Raw genomic sequence first — 23,748 nt, forward strand, 5'->3', positions numbered from 1 at the left:
CAGATTGTCATGGCAAACAGAAATGAAACTTGTCCATGTTACGGACAAGTGCAGGGTAACATTTGGTATTTCCAGCATATTCTCGCAATGCTCACGTTGATTATCTGTACCATTTCTCCTAATACTGATTGTCATGTATGTCTCCCACTTTTGGGTGTGATGGTTTTGCCACTGCCTTTATCTGTGTGGAACAGCTACATCTATAGGGAAAACCCACTGGACACTTCCCTCTAAAAAATAATGTCATCCAATAAATGACGTCATCAAGTTGAGAGCGCATATTCGATTCACAGAAATGATGTCATGATAAAAGAAGATGTAGATCGAGACATAATATTGCAAAAACTAAACACTGTGTAAACATGTACAAAATTTAAAACATGCATGTTCACTGTATTTTGCTGACTAGATGATTACCAATATATATCTCGAGTTGTCATGGTAATATCAAATCCAGGTTAAAGTGGATGTACAGCAACCCATGCACGTCGACGTCAGAGGCTACTAACGGGATTGTGTGCATGGTGCATGTCATTGTATCCCAAATGCCTAGATCGATGCTCATGGTGTTAATCACAGGATTGTCTGGTCCAGACTTGAGTATTCAGAGGCCGGCGCCATATAGCTGGAATATTGCAGCAAACAAACAAATCATTTCATTGGAAGGATGCTGTGAAACACAGGCATATGAATAGTTAAGTGAATGCTAAATGCACTGTAAATTGATTGCCATTTTCTTCAAACATATGTTGAAATGTTATGCCAAACATTAGAAACATATATATGATGTATAGACATAAAGTAATAACAGTTGAATAAACCGTAGTGAATAGTGATAAGGATATTCTTTAATCACTCTTGAAACCACTCTGAAACACTTCCAGTTTATTATTGTTTATTTTACGATAATTGTGAAAATTAATATGTTAAAATACACTCTTAATATTTGCGCATCAGATGCACAAATTGATGAGCCATGGTAACTTTATTTTATTAGGTTTGGAAGATAAAAAAATCCATAATGTGTGGTGAAGGTATGAATAAAAGTCCTACATTATCTGCATAATTTTCCAAATAGTGAGTTCATTTCAGGTGCATTAGGCATGAACTGCTATAAAATAAGTTGTCAAGAAAGTAAGGGGATATAACTCTAAATACTATTCTTCTGAGGCCACTGTGTAATGAAGACCAAGTCATTCATTAATAGTTGTAAGGAAATATCATATCTTGGAGAAGCAGACGCCCCCGAGCTCCATACAGTGGTGGACCATGGACTTGTTTAGGCAGAGTTTGGTGTCTTTCATTTTTCATAAAACAATGCTTTCTTATTATTCAAAGTAATTTTTATTGTGTACTGAGGTGAAAACATATTTCATGAAAATATTAATTGCATTATTTCGGTAATAAAATCTGTTTTTGTATTTTTTTAAGGTGGGTGAATAAGCCAACTGTAACAGACAGATACAAGAGTTACCCCCCTTTCATTCAAGTAACAGTTAATTCTCAACACCTATCAAAGTCATTTATCCCGCAATGAGTGTATATTTTAATTTTAAAAAATTGATGGAACCTTTTCTCAATGGTAGATCTAATAGTAGTCTTCTTTTTATTGATTAGAAGGCAACATTACACAATCGTTTAGGATCCCTAGTGTCCTGTACATATGTATGTTCAAAGAACTGGTTGAGCGAATTGAGAAAAGCAGCCTGTGGCGGAGATGGACTCATCTTAGGCTGTTAGGGTACCTTTCTGTATTCTGCTTTTAGCTGGGGTACACTGGTCATACTTACCCGTGCGGACGACGACCCCTTCAGCTTTATTATGGGGGGTTGAGGATCGGGATGGTCATCACAAAATATGACAGTCTCTATGACAAAGTATTTTTCAAGGACATGGTGAAGTTCATCCAAAATACGAGAAGCATCAGGGGAGGGTGATTTTTTTCTTACATTAGTGCTTCAAAAACCTCTGTAACTTACATGCTGAAAATATCTTTTAAATGACGTTGGAAGACATAAATCTAAACTGAACATTTCCTAATGGTATATTAATGCTCACACTTTCTGTCACTGTTACAGAGGGGTACAAAAGAATGTCCAAGTTCATATCACAGAAGAGGACCAAGGTAAACATGGCAACACATAGAAGCAAAGTGTAAAATACAAGGATAGATTATACACGTGACAGTTATCGTAGGTTCTGTGTTATTTTGCAATTTTTTTTATTAATTTCGTTGAACAGTAGTTGAAACATTTGCAGAGTGTGTAGATTGTTTTTACTATACATGGTATATTCAGTACAAATTGTTGTTAGTTGACATTTATCCTAACAAGGTATCAGTAGCCTACATTTACTGTTAGTCTTTTTTGTAGCCATAATTTCATCATGATTATATATTTTGGTTTCTATATTTAATAAACCTGTTCCGAGAAAATGGACATGTTATCATGGTTATTAGTTAAAAAACAAACATTGTTATCCATTAATAATTAACATGATTAACATGATTTAAACATCATCTCTCAACATTTGTAGATGTGAACATGATAAACAATTTACAATGAGTTGTTTAGAAGTTATTTACAAAATGTTTAACTGATTTCAGATAGGATAAATGGTGAAGACTTTGAAGACAGTGAGGAGAGTGATGATGATGACTTCGGCTATGACTTTGAAGGGGAGCACAGAGACTTCACCAAGAAGTACAATGCTTCTCACTCCTCAAGGGTTGGTGGAATTATGTTAAACCATTCTTTAATCATGTTTATTCCTGGTTATTATCGTTCCTCCTTGCTCTGCACCAATGCCTCTCGTTCCTTCAGAGTAGCCTGTCATGCTGTGATATGACTGGAAGTCTGTTTAATTCAGCATGTTCAGCCTTAAACTTACGTGTTCTGGTTTTAAGTCATGCATATGTCAGACAGTTGTACTATAATCTGCCATGCGGGATCAGGTGATCAGGCTCACTGACCATGCTGACTTTGTTAGTGCATGTCTTCATATCCAAATTGCTTGGATCGATGATCATGGTGTCAATCACTGGATTGTCTGGTCCAGACTCGATTATGTACAGACTGCCATCATATAGCTGGAATATTGTTGAGTGGGGCGTTAAACAACAAACAAATCTGCCGTGTCTACTGTTGTATCTAATTCTGTCTACTGTTGAATGTAGTTGTCTACTGATGTGTCTTCTGTTGTCTGCTGTCATATCAGGGTGTGTCAGCTCCATGTGGGAGGAAAGGAAAGTGATGCAGATCTCAATTGTTTACAAACATACTTATTGGTAATTGAGCTATTGGACCGCCTCTGTGGTTTAGTGGTAGATTATATGCCTTGAGAGCGGGCCGTGCCATACCAAAAGTCAATAAAAGATGATACTTGTTATTACCATGCCTGGTGCTCGGCATTGAGGGTCTAAAACAAGGACTGGTCGGTTTGGAGTCAGTATACTGTGTCTGAGTGGGGTATTCATATCAAACTGCGGTGTGGTATCTCAATGGGCTAGCACTATAAAATCGGATTTAGTCAGGACTAGTACAAGCAACCACGTTGCTGTGTAAATTCAATAATGAGGCAATGTTAAAGCCCAGTCTCATCTCACCTCTACTGTCGTGTCTACTGCTCTGTCTGACCCGCGAAGATTCGGGGTAGAATAGATCTTCAGCAACCCATGCTTGCCGTAAAAGGCGACTATGCTTGTCGTAAGAGGCGACCTATGGGATTAGATGGTCAGGACTTGGTTGATGCATGTCATCGATCCCAATTGTGTGGATTGATGCTCATGATGTCTATCACTGGATTGTCTGGTCCAGACTTGATTATTTACAGACTGCATTCATATACATGATATAGCTGGAATATTGCCCAGTTTGGCGTTAAACATCAAACAAACAAACTGTTCTGTCTACTGCTGTGTCTACTGTTTTGTTTACTGTTTTGTTTACTGTTGTACAGCCCAATGCCCAGCAGCCTAACCAGCAGGCTCCCAGTAAAAACAAGGTGCATTTCCAGCCTACAGAAAAGTCCATGCGCAAATATGTCACCAAGATCAACGTTGGTAAGTATTGGCCATTCATGATCATTTAGCAGCCCAAACAAGATGAGGGGACGCATAGACAAGGAAGTGAATGGGCTGCTTCTGTTTGTAAACACTTCTGTGGTTATGTTTTGGTCTTGAAATGAATTTGAAAGAGGCTGCAATATTTCTGTTGTCGTTCTGCTGGCAATGTTAACAGCATGTTGATAACAGATGCCAGAATTTGTTACGTGAGGTCTCTCTTTAGTCAATGACTTGGTTCAAAGAACGTGTCTGTTGACCCAGCAGTAAATGGGAACCCAGTAGGATGAGATGGTAATGTGACTGTTAACCTTCTTATTCATTCATTCGTTCGTTGGTTCATTTTTATTGGTTGTGTTATTCACAGAGAAGTACTACGGCCCCAAACTGTCCAGCTCGGCTGTGTCTTCCCTCACAGAGACGGGGAAGAAAATGGATGCAGACAGGTAACCTCCTCATGGACCTCAATCCAGCATCCAGGGAGACCCTCTAACATGGTTAATGGCTAATCAGTCTTTGGAATTTAGCATGAAAGTCAAGAAGTCCTTATCATAACCTGAATGTGTACAGTTAAAAATGTAGTAGGTTCCTGGATTGAAATACCATGGGAGCAATCCTCAACAACCCCTTTTTATTTTGAGCAGTGGTATAGGTTTGTGGCCATCCCTGTGCTCATGGGTTTCACCAAAGTGTTAAAAGTCAAATACCTGTATCACTTCAGGCTTTTCTTCTGCCTTGTTGGTCTAGTGGTAGAGCATCTGCCCAGAGTGTGGAAGATCGTTGGTTTGATCCCGACCGCGTCATACCAAAAGACGTTAAATATGGTACTTATTGTTTCCCTGCCTGGTGCTTGGCATTAAGGGGCTAAAACAAGGACTGGTTTGCTTGGAGGCAGTATACAGTGTCTGATTGGGGAAGTCATGTTAAACTGTGACATGGTATCTCTGTACAGTATCAGTATAAAATTGGCATTAGTCCGGACTAGTACAAGCAGACACACACTCACTCACACAAAACACGTCACTATATAAGTGCAATATCTTGAATGGGACGTTAAACCCCATCTCACCACACATCCTGCACTTAGCTCACCTGTAGTGATACAGCTGAAATACTGGTGAAGCAGATGTAGCCCAAACTACCTCAAGAGCTATATGAAGATTAACGAAAGCAAGGGGCGGTAGGGTAGCCCAGTGGTTAAGTCAGTGGCTCGTGATGCCATAGACCTGGGTTCAATTCCCCACATGGGTACAATGTTTGAAGCTCATCTTTCGGTGTCCATCGCCGTGATATTGCTGAAATATTGCTAAAAGCAATGTAAAACCATACTCTCTAACAAAAGTTAAGGCGAACCAATTCTAGTGTGTCTGACAACAATGACAATATTGAATGTTTCCAGATATCGAGGGAAGGACAAGGCTGATCGAGCCACTGCGGAACAAGTGATGGACCCTCGCACCAGAATGATCCTGTTCAAGCTGCTGAGTCGGGGTGTTATCATCGAGATCAACGGCTGCATCAGCACAGGAAAGGAGGCCAACGTCTACCACGCTGAGGCCAGGGATGGACCAGATCGGGCAGTCAAGGTAGGCCCTCATTAGCCTGCGGTATTGCACAAGATACAGTTTGAACTAGTCGTTTGAAGATCCGAGTCTTCAGCTACCCATGCTTGCTGTAAGGGTCAACTATGCTTGTCTTAAGAGACTACAAACAGGATCAGGTCGTCAGGTTTTGTGACCTGTGTAATGTTTACGTTCCATATTATACTCAGAATATGTGTTCCGCTACAATATGGAATCCGGGTATTAGTGTTACCCGAAACCGGAAGTCAGGTGTGTACGATGAGTGAATAAAAACCAATCATCATCACCTCGTGCTCTCGTGGTTAATGACAATACATCACATTTTGGCGACGAGCAGCCTATCGGCCAACCTCTACAGATACCCTAGAGGTAATTACTGGCGAGAGACACTTTTCTTGTGTTTGAATCGATACGAACATTGACTTTTTCCATAGTTCGTTCACACCTACCCTCGCACAACGTTGACCGTACGTAGATAAAATGGCGGCGTCGTTACCCCCATTCGCAGAATTCGAACTGCAACCACGAGAAACAGCACCTACTCGTTTCTCAAAGTACCTCAGGCGATTAGAAAACCTATTCCTCGCCACGGACATCACTGATGCAAACCGTAAAAAGGCTTTGTTGTTGCATTATTCGGGTGAAAATGTGAATGACATTTTCGATACGCTGACTGTTCCTGCGGTTTCAGAGGACGCTGAGGACCGGAAGGACGTTTATTTGTGTGCGATGAAAGCGCTAAAGACTCATTTTGAACCGCAGAAATGCATTGATCAGCTTGTTTACTCATTTCGTCAGAAAACGCAACAAAGTGGAGAGACTGTCAGTGAATTTTATACCCGGTTAGTGATCTTGGCAAAACGGTGTGAGTTTCATGATGAGAACCTGGAAATTAAACGGCAAATCATCCAAGGAACACGTGATCACAGACTCAGACGTAAAGCCATTGAACAAACACTGACACTTGACAGTATTTTGAAAACCGCTCATTCCATGGAAGTCGCTAAAGAAAATGACCTCATGTTCAGTTCACAGCAATCACAGCAACAAGTGCATGCACACCGAGCGAGAGATCAGAAACCACAACCAAGGGTTACAGTGGAAAATACAACATGTGGATTGTGTGGAGGACACTATCCCCATCATGGCACCTGTCCAGCACATGGAAAAGTATGCCACAAATGTGGAAAATTAAATCATTTCAGTCATGTGTGTCGTTCTAAACCAGATTCCAGTCCCCGCAAACCTGGCAATTTCAATCGTGGCCGTGGGAGAGGAAATTGGAAACAAGGGAATTGGAAACACACACCAGGGAGAAACAGACAATCTGCTCGATCAGTCAATCATGAAGATGAAACAAACAACACAGTAGCTGGCGCTACACACAAAACAAGTAGTGGGGAAGAATACACCTTCCTGCTATCGAAAACAAGTCTGGTTGACGCACCATTTTTCGACATTTCAGTTTCTGGTTCCCCGATCCGAATCATGGCTGACTCTGGTGCTACAGTGAATATTATGAACAAGTGTGACTTTGACAAACTCAACCCGAAACCACAACTTATTTCATCCAAAACCAAAATCTACCCCTATATGTCCATATCACCATTGAACATTTTGGGGAAATTTGAAGCAGACCTGGCTTGTGAATATTCAGACAGGGAGTGTAGAGAGACATTTTATGTTGCGAGTGGACCAAGTAGCTCACTAGTCAGTTGGAAGACATCACAGAAGCTAAACCTCATTCGTGTGGCCAACAACATACACGTGTCGACTGGTGAGAAGTCAACCCCAAAAAAGTCAACAGAGAAGTCGACTTTGCCGTCAATCATACAAGAATTTCCAAATGTGACAGAAGGTATGGGTGCATACATGGGAAATCCTGTCAGTCTACGTTGACCCGAACATAAAACCAGTAACACAACCACATCGCAGAATTCCATTTCACGTTCGGAAACAGGTGGAAAAGAAAATCGAAGAGCTCGAGAAATCAGATATCATTGAGAAATGCAACGGGCCGACACCATGGATCTCGCCGATTGTTGTTGTACCGAAACCGAGAAACCAAGATGACATACGCATATGTGTAGATATGCGATCTGTGAACCGTGCTATCATTCGTGAACGCCACATTATACCCACGATTGATGACATCGCAGCAGACCTCAATGGCTGTAAGTTGTTCAGCAAACTTGATCTCCAGCAAGGGTACCATCAAATCATGCTACACCCTGATTCTCGGAATTTGACTGCATTTTCCACGCACATTGGGCTTTACCGGTACAAAAGGCTCAACTTTGGCATGTCGTGCTCAGCCGAAATATTCCAAAAAGTGATTGGAGATGTGATCCAAGGCATCCCAGGTGCTCGCAATATCAGCGACGATATCTACATTGGTGGTAGAAATGTTTCGGAGCATGATCAGCGCCTACGACAAGTGTTACAGCGTCTGTCTGACTGCAACCTGACAATCAATGCATCAAAGTGTGAGATTGGTGTGCCTAGCATGCTATTCTTCGGTCATCGATTTAGCGCAGATGGTATCTCACCTGATCCAAAGAAGGTGGCAGATCTACAGGCCATCCAACCACCAACAAATGCCTCTGAAGTTCGCAGCATTCTGAGTTCAGCGTCATTTTGTAGTCGTTTCATCAAAGACTTTGCTCTCATCACGAAACCACTGCGTCGACTCACGTGCAAGGATTTTCCTTGGACTTGGGGTGAAACCGAACAACAAGCTCTTGACAGGCTCAAAATGGCGTTATCTGAAAACATAACGCTCAGTTACTTTGACCCCGAGAAGCCATGCATGTTGTTCGTAGACGGAAGTCCCATTGGGCTTGGCGCGGTGTTGACACAGAAGGATCCTGTCACAGGCGAAGTGAAACCACTTCATTTTGCAAGCCATCCACTCTCTGACACAGAGTCGCGCTACCCTCAAATCGACAGAGAAGCACTGTCTATCTATTGGGCAATCAAACGTTTCAACTTGTACCTCTACGGTAAAGAGTTTACAGTTGTGACTGATCACCAACCCTTGGTATCACTCTTCAACAATCCAGCATCAAGACCATCGGCAAGAATCGAAAGATGGCTGATGGACTTGCAGCATTATCGCTTCACGGTGGAATACAGACCCGGATCAAATAACCCGGCAGACTACGCATCACGTCATCCTTTGCCTGTTTCAGACCGATCAGGAGAGGAAGACCAGTGTGCTGAAAGTTATGTCGCGTACGTCTCGCGAAATGCTGTTCCCAAAGCCATGACACTTACCGAAATCGAGAATGCAACATTGCATGATCAACTCCTGCAGGCAGTTATATCGGCTCTGAAATCTGGAAGGTGGCATGAAACCCCACCAGGCGTGTCACTGGCAGAGATGAGTAGATTCGAGAAAATCCAACATGAGCTTACCTGTTCTGACTCGATTCTCTTAAAGTCCAATCGGATCGTTGTGCCAACATTACTCCAGGAACGTGTGGTTGACATCGCACATGAAGGGCATCTGGGCATTGTAAAAACAATCGCATTACTCCGTGAGAAAGTTTGGTTCCCGCTTATGGACAAATTGGTCACTCAGAAAATAAAATCATGCTTACCGTGCCAAATAGCTGTGCCAACCATGCAACGAGAACCCCTGAAAATGTCGCCCTTACCAAAAGCTCCATTTGAAAGGGTGAGTGTTGACTTTGCGCATATTGATGGTGAAACCGTGTTACTGCTGATCGACGACTACTCTAGATACCCATTCGTCGAACCAGTATCCAGCACAAGTGCATCGTGTGTTATTCCCGTGTTGGACAAAATCTTTGCAGCAATGGGAACACCCGAAGTTGTCAAGTCTGACAATGGCCCACCATTTACCAGTGACGAATACAAGAGATTTGCCAATTCACTCGCCTTCAAGATACAAAGAGTTACCCCTCTTTGGCCCCGTGCAAACGGAGGCATTGAACGCTTCGTTGGCTCCTTGAAAAAGCACGTGAAAGTGGCAAAGGCAAAAGGTGAGAACTGGAGAAAAGGTTTACAATCTTACCTCCGGTTGTACAGAACATCGCCTCATGAGACTACAGGAGTTGCCCCAGCGACATTATTGTTGAAACGAATCGTCAGGAACAAGCTACCACAGCTTCCCTACATCGATCCCTTGGCAGAGATTGTTAGCAGTCGAGATGCTGAACAGAAACAGAAAATGAAAACCTACCATGACCACAAACGGAATGTTCGACCGTGTAATCTACAAGTTGGTGACAATGTTTTGGTACACAGACCATTCAACATGGTGAAAGGAAACACACCATATGAAATTGACCCCATGATCATTGTGTCCCAGAAAGGCAGCATGTACACCGCAGAAGGAGGAGGGAGAACAGTGACGAGAAACTCATCTTTTTTCAAGAAGCTTCCTTTAATGAACAATCAGTCAGATGATGACAACATGAGTGTCACTAGTGATGTTTACCAGCCTGAGAATGTGATCCAGCACAACCCCAGACAGCAGATGTACAGTCCGACCCATGACATTCCAGTGTCGACCCAGGCAGGTACGCGTGATGTCAAAGTGTCTGATATCCCATCAACGGCTGTCGATGTCAAAGAGACAGTAGTCGAACGTGATACAAGTCGCTCGAGTCCAGATAAACATACTATAGTCCGCAGATCGACCCGTGTCCGTAAAGTTCCGGATAGATTGGTTCTTTAAACAAACAAACAGTGACTGTGTTTGCATATTTTTGCTGGGTTTTTGTTAAATGTTGATTTTAATTCCTGAAATTCATCAGAGTGCATATGTTGTGATGTGATTTACATCAGCAAGAAAAATGGCAGTTTTAGTTATTACGGTCTAATTTGGAACTGTAGGTGAACAAGATATGTTCTGTGGACCAATTTTAATTTGTCTAAGTGAAAGCAGTGATGGTCAGAGACTTTACAGAGACCAGTGACAGTTATAATTTAATGTGCATCATTACCAAGTTACATTCTACAAAGAAGAGGATGTAATGTTTACGTTCCGTATTATACTCAGAATATGTGTTCCGCTACAATATGGAATCCGGGTATTAGTGTTACCCGAAACCGGAAGTCAGGTGTGTACGATGAGTGAATAAAAACCAATCATCATCACCTCGTGCTCTCGTGGTTAATGACAATACATCACAACCTGGTTGATTATTTACAGACCTCTGTCATATAGCTTGATTATTTACATTGCCATTATATGACTGGAATATTGCTGAGTGCGGCATTAAACAACAACAAACAAATTTCGTGATATGTTGCTGTCATATTACTTCATGAACAAGTTATAAGATTTTGATTTTTTGTCAGGTGTACAAGACGTCCATACTTGTGTTTAAAGACAGAGACAAGTATGTCAGTGGAGAATTTCGGTGAGCAAATTGGTGTACTTGTTTCAATAAGAGATGTACAGAAATGTGGTGGCCTTGTGTGAAGCCCATTTGTGGTGTCCCCCTGCCTTGATGTTGCTGGAATATTGCTAAGAGCAGCGTAAAACCATACTCACTTTAGCTTGTTATATTTGGTGGGGCATCGGGTGGCTCTGTCCTCTGAGGTGCTTCAGTTTACAGTGCAGAGGTGCATTCCTTGGGTACACCAAAATCATCTGATGTGGGTTCACATCCTGGTTCTCCCAATAATGTTTCTGGGTTTGTCAGCACCATGCCCGTGCTCATTGGTTTCACCAAAGTGGTAAACGTCTCAGACCTGCATCACTTCAGACTTTCCTTCAACATTATACTGACACGCAGTGATATAGATGGAATACTGCTCGCTCACCCACTCAATCTCCTGGTCACTCATCCTCTTGTCTAGTCTTGGTGGTCCACACTACGATCCTGCGATAAGCTGAATAGATCTATACTGTGAGTTATGTGAATCAGAGATTGAGTGGACACAATGAGCATAAGACTTACAGAAGTGACCATTGTTTTGTTGAGTGAACAATGCCAGAGAGTCAATCATGCCTTACAGATTAATAGCTATTTCTTTTACTTACAAATGTCCGATTTTTTTCAGATTCCGACATGGGTATTGTAAGTCCAATCCCCGGAAGATGGTGAGAACATGGGCCGAGAAAGAAATGAGGAACTTAATCAGGTGAGTTATTTCCCTTGAAGAGGTTATCTCCCTTGATGTGCTTTAATTGAAACTCCAAGCATGTGATGCATTATCATCACTCCCACCAATGTGCATGAGGCCCGTACAACAATCTTCTAACCTCAAATGTAGTGACATTTATATCTGTGTGTATGTCTTCAGGAATGTCATTCTAGTGAATTGGGAAAAAAGTTTAAGACTAACTATGAATTTACATTTGTTTGTTTAATAAGATTGGTTTGAGATTGCAGCACCCAACTTTTCCCCCTTACATTCTCACTATACCAATAACATGATAGTTGAAATGAAATAGAAATTCAATTGACAAACAAACAAAATATATTAGATGGGGAAGAGAATTAAGCATCACAAGTGTTAGTCGGTTGCAAGTTTAAGTCCATACATGGTTCCAGACTGCCTAGCACAGTGAGGAGCTCGTACTGGTGGCACTGATAGTATGGAGAGCTCTGCATAACTGTGAGGAGCTTGTCTTATCGGGTTATCTCCCCTAATGTGCTTGCTCTTTCGAAAAAGATATTCTCAGGAGTAAAAAAATTAGTGACACAGGTCATGAATCTATTTAAGTAACAAAGCTTTGTTATTGCATATATTGTTTTCAGAATCCACCAGGCTGGCATCAATTGCCCAGAGCCTCTCCTGCTCCGGAGCCATGTTCTGGTGATGCAGTTTATTGGGACGGATGGATGGTAAGCTGCCTGTGAGTGTGTACTGCCATATGCAGCATGGTGGCAACTTGGGTGTGGGACTGAGTGAGTTAGTATTTAAAGTCACTTTAGCAGTGTTTGGACATATTATGACCAGGGTTACGAGATTAGCTCAGTGTCCTCTGCAATGACTTTCACCAGAACAAGTTTGCTGTCATCTAGTTATGTTCAGTTTAGTTAGACAATTTTCCTGTTTAATGTTCACACTGAATAGGGCTCTAATGTTCTGGTCATGAAAATTTCCATGCTTCATCACTGAGTGGAAGCGGGGACTATCTACTTCTGCTCAGTGGTCAACATACAGCCCCACTTTGGCACTAAATGTCAATTCACAATTTGGAATCACCCTTTACCAAGTCATGTTATGACTAATGCTATGACTTGACAGAAGTGACCATGATAACAGGTACAACAAAGACTAGAAGCTTAGTCAGGTTTTCAGATCAGTTCACCTTCTGGAAAATTAACCGATTGTCATCAGAAATGTCTAGATATTTTTTCATATTTCGTAATGAAACAGAAGAATATCCTATAAGTATTTGTTTATATTATGAAAATGTCCTGATATTTGTCTCAAGCAAAGTCACCAAGAAGTTGTTAAAATAGCTCATGATTTGAGAAATTAAGAATTTCAGATAGATCCCAGTTTTAATCAAAATCCAATTTGTCCTCATTTAACCAACCAAGGGCACCTTGTTTGAAATGCTAGAAAATCCCCTTGGACATGGTACGTGATGCAATAAGGCAGGATAAGCATGCACGCTGAAGGGATGCACCGGCGTCCCTTCTCACAGACACTCCGGTCCTGTGTGGGCTTGGGGGATGTGGAGCGTGCCAGATCAACAACTGGAGTGGTGTTTCAGGGTCGGCATTCGCCAGACAGAATGTCAGGCAGTATAAGCACCAGACATTTCCCGCAGCCGGGATTCACTTGTAGAAGTAACAATACAGACCTAAGAACTTGAGCATGGTCAGTTAGTTCCACAATAAAAAAACTTTCTTTAGGCATCTGTTGTGGCCCATCCGTCCATCCATCATACCTGCCTACCCTACTTGACATAACTTGTCCGAAACAGATATTTTAATGGTCTATGACCCTTTCGGTCTTTATGGTTAGAACTGGACCCCAGCATCCTGTACTGGTTGTAAGACGAGACTAATCTGATAGTGGTCACACCTAATTACAGGCTCCCTTCGTACGGCTGGACTGTTGCTAAATGCAGTGTTAAGCCACACTGGGAGCCTACTGAGTTGTATTTGTCTTCTGCATGTTGAGAGATTTGTCTGCAGAGTTGGTAATGGCTAATTCAAGTATGGTATTGATGTCAGAATGCCATTTACAATGTACTAAAAAACCCTGCACATGCTTGCCAGGCCAGCTCCCCTACTGAAGGATGTGGAGTTGTCGGAGTCAAAGGCGCGGGAGCTGTACCTGGACTGCATCCACATGATGAGGTCGCTCTACCATGACTGTCACCTAGTACATGCCGACCTCAGTGAGTTTAACCTCCTGTAAGTAAGTAATAGACAGATCTCAGTGAGTTTAACCTCCTGTAAGTGAGTAATAGACAGATCGCAGTGAGTTTAACCTCCTGTAAGTGAGTAATAGACAGATCTCAGTGAGTTTAACCTACACTTGTTGACTATTAAAATAAGGAAAATATAATTAGGAGCCAAGCCAACATAGAAATCCGAATTCCTTGAACTCATTTCCTGTTCCTTATTTCAGATTCCATGAGGGGAAATTGTGTGTTATCGACGTGTCGCAGGCGGTCGAGCATGACCATCCCCACTCACTGGAGTTCCTCAGGAAAGACTGCAACAACATCACAGGTGAATGATTGTTAGTTGTTTAACACCGCACTCAGCAACATTCCAGCTACATGATGGCGGTCTGTAAATAATCAAGTCTGGACCAGACAATCCAGTGATTGACATCATGAGCATCAATCCACACAATTAGGTTGGGATACAATAACATGCATCACCAAGTCAGCAAGCCTGACCACCAGATCCCGTTAGTCACCTCTTACGACAAGCATAATAGCCTTTTACAAGCATAGGTTGCTGAAGACCTATTCTACCCCGGATCTTCACGGGTCACACACAGGTGAATGAGGAGGAGGATTGTTAATGCACTGAATCATGTGAGGCCCTCAGCATACCATGACAATAAGGACCAGCTGGAATCAGCTGGTAATGAAGATTGCACAATTTGAAAATACGCTGATTGTGAGACTGTGCTTGTGTTATCAACCACTGGTTTACAAATCTGTTTATTCACAGGCTTCTGTTTTATGTAATATTTGGGGCGGTCGGGTAGCCTAGTGGTTAAAGTGAAAAAGACCTGGGTTCGATTCCCGTCATGGGTACAATGAGTGTAGCCCATTTCTGGCGTTCCCCTATGTGATATTGCTTAAAGCAGTGTTAAACCATACTCACTCACTCACTCACTCACTCACTCACTCACTCACTCACTCACTCACTCACTAGTAACATTCACTCACTCACTAGTAACATTCACTCACAAGTAACATTCACTCATTGTAGCACCAAGTAGCCAGAAATTTGTGTGCGAAGCATGGCTACTGCTCAGTAGTGCTTGACTACTACAAACACTGAACGCTGCAGGGTCCACAATTGTCGTATCTTGTTTTTGAATCTAGAAACTTGAAAATAAACATTCATCATGTTCATGTGGCCCAACACTTTGATGAACAATTGCAGCTCTGAAGATTGTTTGGGGGGCACGGGTGGCCCAGTCGTTTAAGGTGCCGCAATTCGCTGTGCAGAGTTGCGTCCCTTGGTTTCGTCAGAAACCTATGATTGTGGGTTCGAAATCCTGGTTCGCCCCGATTATGTTTCTAGGTTTGTCAGCACCATACCTGTGTGATCGTGGGTTTCACGAATTGGTTAACGTCTGAGACCTGCATAACTTCGGGACTTCCTCCCACATTAAGTTGACACGCCGTGATATAACTGGAATACTGTTAAAAGTGGTGTAAACACAATTCACTCACTCACTGAAGATTGTTTTGGAAGTGTCTGAATGATCCCATTGATGTTTCGTCTTTTTTCTTTTGCTATGTTTGATCTATGCTCTTTGTACATAAATACTTTTGTCGGTTTCAGAGTATTTTCGGAAGAAAGGTGTGTCTACAATGACGGTAAAGGAGTTGTTTGACTTCATCACTGACATGAGTATCACCGCCGACAACATTGACGACTACTTGGACAAGGCCATGGACATCACAGCCAGCCGGACTCTGGAGGATGTCACGGAGCAGGAGAAAATAGACGAGGAGGTGGGGATTATCTCCCATTGAATGTAGTAACCAGTATTGTGTAGCCTAGATCTCATGCTTCTGTGATGCCAAAAAACCATGAGTTCATTACCCAGATTGGTAGTGTTTCAAGGGTCCATACTTGCAAGTCTAATAAAACCTGAATGTATTTCAAACTCGCTTGTCTTTTGCAGGTTTTCAAAAACGCCTATATCCCACGAACTCTGGATCAGGTGATCGACTTTGAGCGAGACTTCCGCCGGGCTCAGGCTGGTGATGGGTCTCAGGTGAGAGGCTGGTTTACGTTCACGTAGTTTACTTAGATGGAGTCCGGAGAAGAACAGCTTCCCAGTACGACAGTTCCCTATGTACCTCAGTACTCCATGTACCCCACTTCCCTATATACCCATGTACCACAGTACTCCTTATACCCATGTACCACAGTACTCCTTATACCCATGTACCACAGTACTCCTTATACCCATGAACCACAGTACTCCTTATACCCATGTACCACAGTACTCCATATACCCATGTACCACAGTACCCCACTACCTTATATGCTGGTGTACCTCAGTACCCCATGTACCACAGTACTCCTTATACCCATGTACCACAGTACTCCATATACCCATGTACCACAGTACTCCTTATACCCATGTACCACAGTACTCCATATACCCATGTACCACAGTACCCCACTACCTTATATGCTGGTGTACCTCAGTACCCCATGTACCACAGTACTCCTTATACCCATGTACCACAGTACTCCTTATACCCATGTACCACAGTTCTCCTTATACCCATGTACCACAGTACTCCATATACCCATGTACCACAGTACTCCATATACCCATGTACCACAGTACTCCATATACCCATGTACCACAGTACCCCACTACCTTATATGCTGGTGTACCTCAGTACCCCATGTACCACAGTACTCCTTATACCCATGTACCACAGTACTCCATATACCCATGTACCACAGTACTCCTTATACCCATGTACCACAGTACTCCATATACCCATGTACCACAGTACCCCACTACCTTATATGCTGGTGTACCTCAGTACCCCATGTACCACAGTACTCCTTATACCCATGTACCACAGTACTCCTTATACCCATGTACCACAGTTCTCCTTATACCCATGTACCACAGTACTCCATATACCCATGTACCACAGTACTCCATATACCCATGTACCACAGTACTCCATATACCCATGTACCACAGTACCCCACTACCTTATATGCTGGTGTACCTCAGTACCCCATTTACCACAGTACTCCTTATACCCATGTACCACAGTACTCCTTATACCCATGTACCACAGTACTCCTTATACCCATGTACCACAGTACTCCTTATACCCATGTACCACAGTACTCCTTATACCCATGTACCACAGTACTCCTTATACCCATGTACCACAGTACCCCACTACCTTATATGCTGGTGTACCTCAGTACCCCATGTACCACAGTACTCCTTATACCCATGTACCACAGTACTCCTTATACCCATGTACCACAGTACTCCATATACCCATGTACCACTGTACTCCATGCACTCCATGTACCACTGTACTCCATGTACCCATGTACCACAGTACTCCTTATACCCATGTACCACAGTACTCCTTATACCCATGTACCACAGTACTCCATATACCCATGTACCACAGTACTCCTTATACCCATGTACCACAGTACCCCACTACCTTATATGCTGGTGTACCTCAGTACCCCATGTACCACAGTACTCCTTATACCCATGTACCACAGTACTCCTTATACCCATGTACCACAGTACTCCTTATACCCATGTACCACAGTACTCCTTATACCCATGTACCACAGTACCCCACTACCTTATATGCTGGTGTACCTCAGTACCCCATGTACCACAGTACTCCTTATGCCCATGTACCACAGTACTCCTTATACCCATGTACCACAGTACTCCATATACCCATGTACCACAGTACTCCATATACCCATGTACCACAGTACCCCACTACCTTATATGCTGGTGTACCTCAGTACCCCATGTACCACAGTACTCCATGTACCACAGTACTCCATATACCCATGTACCACAGTACTCCATATACCCATGTTCCACAGTACTCCATATACCCATGTACTTCAGTACCCCATGTACCTCAACACTCGTCATACCCGTGTACCTCAACACCCGGTATACCCATGTACCTCAACACCCGGCCTACCCGTGTACCTCAACACCCGGTCTACCCATGTACCTCAACACCCGGTCTACCCATGTACCTCAACACCCGGTCTACCCATGTACCTCAACACCCGGTCTACCCATGTACCTGAGTACCCCATGTACCTGAGTACCCCATGTACCTCAACACCCGGTATACCCATGTAGGCAAATTGGTATATGTACCCCGGCACCTTAGTAGAATAAGGAACTGGTGGTAAGCATGTGTGTTGTATGATTGTGTCATCACTGTACATTGATGGACAGTAGCTCAAGCTGTCAAGTACTGGTTTACCTGATTATGCACAGATGCCTTTGATACAACTGAAATAACTCTTGCTCTTCAAGCTATATAGTCACATTCTTACTTTATTATCCAACTGTATGTGCTGAACATGTTGAATGTGTATTTCAGGTACTGTACAGCAAGGTGACGGGGCTGAAGGAGGACCTGACGGGCCCACAACAGGTGGGTTGGCTTCATGTGTCTGTAAAGTAGCTGCCTGTGGGCTACCGATTCTTGTCGAAATAGTCGAATATGTGGATGGTGGCTATCGTCCCCTGATGGCGTGGAATGTTACTCATGATATCTTGGTTGTCTGGCCAAGATTTTCTTATCCCCTGCCACGAAGTGGAAAGGGGATATAGGAATGGGTACTGTCTGTCCTTCCGTTGTTTTGTTTGTCATGCTTCGTTTCCGGAGCAGAACTCAAAAACCATGAGATATATCTTAACCAAACTTGGCACATCTATTTGTCTATTTGAGAGATAGGTGCCTTTTGATAGTTCAGGATTATTTTCAAATATTTTTTTTTCGAGTTTCCATAGCAATGACTTTGAAAATAGCAGTAGTACTCATTTCCGGAGCAGATCTTCAAAACCTAACAATATTTCTTGCCTTGCACACAACTAGACATGTCATATTGGCGGGGGATATGAGTATTTCATGCTTGTTTATATTATTTACTTGTGATGTACTGCTAAAACAATAACTCTCAAAGGGCGTGCAGTTATAGCAGTATCTTCCGCTGTGACGTTGCCATGTGATGAAAGATGAGATCCAACTCCTACACCAGGTGCGGAATTCTTCTGTCTGATGGCAGCTGTGTACAGAGATGTTTCAGTGACCGTAGCTGGTGATAGACTTTAGTACAAGATGAACAGCACGTCGCTATATAAGTGCAATAATCTTGGACGCGACGTTAAACCCCATTTCACCTCACCTCAAGATGAACAGTATTATTGTAGACAATTTGATGTTTTGGGGGGGAATTGTTTCATTCTCCTTGTTGATGTCATGTAGAAAAACTATGAGCAGGGTGAATCGTAGACCCTTACATTGGGAATCGTTTCTGATTTTACAGTATGTGCTTGAAAAATTAAAACTGAAATTTTTAAATAAAATGACATAAGCAAGATGAGCCATAGTCGTCAGAGTGAAATGGACCCATGTAGAACCATGGTAAGAAAGGTCTTCAGGAACCCATGTTTGCCATAAAAGGCGACGATGCCTGTCGTAAGAGGCGACTAACAGGATCGGGTGGTCAGGCTCACTGACTTGGTTGAAGCATGTCATCACATCCCTGTTGCATAGATCGATGCTCATGATATCAATCACTGGATTGTCTGGTCCAGACTCCATTATTTACAGACTGACATCATACAGCTGGAATATTGCGGCGTGCATTGTCTATAGCCTTGATTTGTAATCGTTCAAAGGCTTTGCCAAAAGTATATTAATGATCTAGCTTGCATGAACATGGATCAAGAAACCTACTGAAGCCCTGTTTACGACTCAACTCAATTCAATTGTTTGTAATGGTCCCTTGTCACATGATGAACATCGAGATCCAACTCCTACCAGTACAGCTGAATGAGGATTCGAATTCTGATGACATGAATAACACTGCCAGTGCACTTTTACCCTTCTGTACTCATGGACTACGTCAGATTCAAACATCCACGTGGCATGGATGGCTCAGTTGTCTGAGGTGCCACAAGTAACTTCAAAAAGTTGTCTCTCGAGATCCCAGAAACCTGTGATGGTTTTGAGTCCCAGATCTGTCCTGTTGTGTTCTAGGTTTGTCAGCTCCATACCTGGGTTTCACCAAGGTCGTAAACATCTATGACCTCCATCACTTGCATGCCGTGATATGACTGAAATACTGTTCAATTGGGCGGTGAATCAAACTCAGTGTACATATCCGTGATCAGCACAATACCAATTTCCAAAAGTCTATGGCCTTCCTTGGGGTATGGGTGGTTCAGTCACTCGGGTGCTACAATTCGCTGTGCAGAACTGCGTGCTTTGCATAAATCCTCTTCGCGAATTTACAGTGTGCATGCCAGTTTTTATGTTTGTATTTCCATAAATGCACATAATATTGAAATCAATTCTTAAATAGCTTGAATATGAGTGTCATAAGACCCAACCTACTGACTCTGCCTACCACAATGATCACATGATGAACATCGAGATCCAACTCCTACCAGTACAACTGAATGAGGATTCGATTTCTGATGATGATGTAATGGACTTGGGTATGAGCGGCTCAGTTAAGACCTGTTAAGAACTTCTGTTTCTTGTTGGACAGGACCCTGACCTGCTGCCCAAGGATGAAGGGGAGGAGTCCGAGGGGGACGGGAGTTCATCTGGGTCCGATGATGATGATGAAGAGGAGGAAGATGAACTCAACACTAATCGCCCCAGGGATGAATCTCCGAACAGCAAGAAGGTAATGAGTGTTCAAATTGAGTCAGCTAGTCAGACCTTCCACATCTTTTTACTAAATATTTGCTTTACCATGTGCATAAGCAAGGCTTACTGCACCAAAGCAGACAGACTTTGGTTCGGATTACTTCCTCATCACTCCAGCTGTACACATATGCATAGGCAGAAGGATGGGGATTTTTGAGAATGAAGGGAAGAAACGGATGCGGTACAGATACTAAGGAGACATGTAACAAACTTATCATTGACTTGAGAGCTAAAAGTTATTTTGCTGAAATATTTTTGTGATACATCGTGAGCAGCCAGGCAAGTCTGAGCAGGTTCTAATGAGTGACATCACATACATCATTGAGATCCGGGTAGAGAATGGATCTTCAGCAACCCATAACGGGATTGGGTGGTCAGACTCGCCAATTTTGTTGATACATGTCCTATCCCAATTGCGTAGATCAATAATCATGATGTCAGTCACAGGATTGTTTGATCCAGACTTGATTATTTACAGACAGTGGTCATATAGCTGGAATAGTGCTGAGTAAGGTGTTAAACGACAAACGAAACTTATGGACAGTGAAACAACTGTTGTAGCTGAGATGGGGGTTCCCATTTATCAATATTGACATATCAGGGACTAGCTTGTTTTTACAAATTTCAGTTATGCTGTTAAATATTGTAATATATGCCGCGTAAAACAACAAACATGCACAGACAGTCAACCAATCAGTGTTCTACTTGTGTTCCAGGAACGCAAGAAGGCTGTGAAAGAAGCTCAGCGAGAAAAAAGGAAAACAAAAGTCCCAAAGCATGTTAAGAAGCGGAAAGAGAAAATGGGTCGGCAAGGAAATATAAAACGCTGATGACTACAGCTGATACTCTACCATGTCTTTCAAGGTGTGATTCTCCAGAGAATCTGGACTGTCAACCCAATGAATTCTTGTCATTTACCTCAGTTGCCTGGAGTAACGGGTTGTGCCTTAATCAGGATCCCAACCCCAGAGTTGTCTCATGGTCGTGCCTGGAGCATGTTATGAGTTTTAATAAAACAGTTTCCCTGATACTGATCTATGATTTGCAAACACCAAACCAACCTGTCCTCATGGGTTTCATCAGTATGTATGAGACCCACAGCTGGCCAAGTCATCTGATGCACCTCAAGTCCCCTGCAGTTGCATGTTTGAATCCCAAATTCATCCTGATATTTCTGGGTACATCGGCACCATACCCATGCTCGGGTTTTCAACACAGCAGTAATCTAAGATGTACACTTCAGGCTTTGCTCCACATTAAGCTGACAGGGCATGACTGAAATCATGACATAACTGAGATCCGTCTTCCTGAGGCAAGAGTGTCCACTAGCCTATATCACGTTTATCACAGTCTAGTTTTCCACTAGACTTTGATATGAGCTGGTGGACTTTGGGAAGATGACTTAAACATGATTTTACTGAAATACTGTTCAAAACACTCTCTTTTCTTAGATTGTGTGGCTGTTAAGACAATAAGAAGAATGTGAATTTACATAACTAAATTGGACACATGAAAATCTGGGTAGAGAAAGGGTCTTCAGCAACCCATGCTTGCTGTAAGAGGCGACTAACAGGATTGGGAGGTCAGACTCGCTGACTTGGTTGATGCATGTCATCGTATCCCAATTGTGTGGATCGATGATCATGATGTCATCACTTGATTGTCTGGTCCAGACTTGATTATTTACTGACCACCATTCTATATAGCTGGAATATTGCTGAGTGCGGCATTAAACAAAAAACATACCTAAAATGAAATTCTGGACTACTGTCTTTCTCCTCTTATGGGTGATGTTATATTGTTGCCTGTTTCAGTGTTGGTAATAGTAGAGTTAAGCAATATGGGTCTTCACTCTGCTGCCACACTGAATGTAAAATATAATATGAAACCTTGATGCCAGAGTATAGTCAAGTCCAGATTATCTGCCATAATTCCTTGCCATATAAGGGCAAAAAAGTGGTGAAAATTATGAATGGATCACTGAAATTTATGAATGGATCACTGAAAATCATGAATGGATCATTGAAAATCAGTGATGACACCAGTGGTTTGCGAAAAGGGTAAAGAACGTCCTAAAAAATACCAAGTAAATATTGAAACTGAAATTTATGAATTGGTTATATTCTGCTGATCTTATGGGACAGGCTTGTTAAAGTATAGATATTTTAACATCATATGACTGTTATGTTTTTGTTAGACTTCAGTGTTTGTTAGTGCTATGTAATTGTGACATCTAATAAACACAATCATCATGTGTCACGTCTTCTTTGTATTTGATGTTCACTGGACAAGGATGTCATGTCAAGGCTGACGGTTTTTTCCCTTGTGTTGAAAGGGTGTTTTGTTTTAGAATCTGGTGTTCAAAATGGTCCTATATTTGACCGAGTGTCATTGTACCCAGAAGGTGAGATTTTGCTCATAATATCAACCAATGGTTGGTTTGTTGTTTAACGCCGCACCCAGCAATATTCCAGCTATGACGGCGGCCTGTAAATGATCGAGTCTGGACCAGACAATCCAGTGATTAATATCACTAGCATCGATCCACGCAATTGGGATCAAGGACATGCATCAACCAAGTCAGCTGCCTGACCACCAGATCCCATTAGTCGCCTTTTACAGCAAGCATGGGTTGCTGAAGACCCCGGATCATCACGGGTCTTACCCAAAATGGAGAACCATCAAAGCAATATTTGTGTTCTCTGAGTATTCATTGCTACAAATCAAAATTCCGAAAGGAGGTGGTGGAAAACTGAAGCCGAATATGTTTTTAAGTCAGACATCTTATTGGTTTACCTAACATGACCTATGCAGGTGTCGTCAAATCTACACGCAGAGGTATGAGTAAAAGATCGATTTTTATTGATACTGGCTGTAAGTGATGTTTATTAGAGTGACACCTGTCATCTCTTCTGTTTCGAACTGGACCGCCCCCTTGGTCAAGTAGATAATGGGTGTGCCCGGAAGGTCGTTCGATC

General features: G+C 42.5%; 1 protein-coding gene across 1 annotated transcript in view; it reads left to right on the forward strand.

The window, feature by feature from the left end:
- The window catches only part of LOC124120421 (serine/threonine-protein kinase RIO1-like), a 49,234-nt gene that overhangs the window by 2,159 nt on the left and 23,327 nt on the right, over positions 1-23,748 (forward strand). The window contains exons 2-16 of the mRNA XM_048399414.1: positions 2,079-2,125; positions 2,606-2,727; positions 3,958-4,060; positions 4,428-4,506; positions 5,460-5,646; positions 10,975-11,036; positions 11,683-11,763; positions 12,384-12,470; positions 13,863-14,000; positions 14,218-14,321; positions 15,621-15,793; positions 15,967-16,059; positions 18,428-18,481; positions 20,607-20,747; positions 21,487-21,599. Coding sequence (XP_048255371.1) covers positions 2,079-2,125; positions 2,606-2,727; positions 3,958-4,060; positions 4,428-4,506; positions 5,460-5,646; positions 10,975-11,036; positions 11,683-11,763; positions 12,384-12,470; positions 13,863-14,000; positions 14,218-14,321; positions 15,621-15,793; positions 15,967-16,059; positions 18,428-18,481; positions 20,607-20,747; positions 21,487-21,599 — 1,584 coding nt within the window. The remainder of the gene's footprint in view (positions 1-2,078; positions 2,126-2,605; positions 2,728-3,957; positions 4,061-4,427; positions 4,507-5,459; positions 5,647-10,974; positions 11,037-11,682; positions 11,764-12,383; positions 12,471-13,862; positions 14,001-14,217; positions 14,322-15,620; positions 15,794-15,966; positions 16,060-18,427; positions 18,482-20,606; positions 20,748-21,486; positions 21,600-23,748) is intronic.

This window comes from Haliotis rufescens, unplaced genomic scaffold (assembly GCF_023055435.1).
Source record: "Haliotis rufescens isolate VD_foot unplaced genomic scaffold, xgHalRufe1.0.p SCAF_2, whole genome shotgun sequence".
In the NCBI taxonomy this organism is placed as follows: domain Eukaryota; kingdom Metazoa; phylum Mollusca; class Gastropoda; order Lepetellida; family Haliotidae; genus Haliotis; species Haliotis rufescens.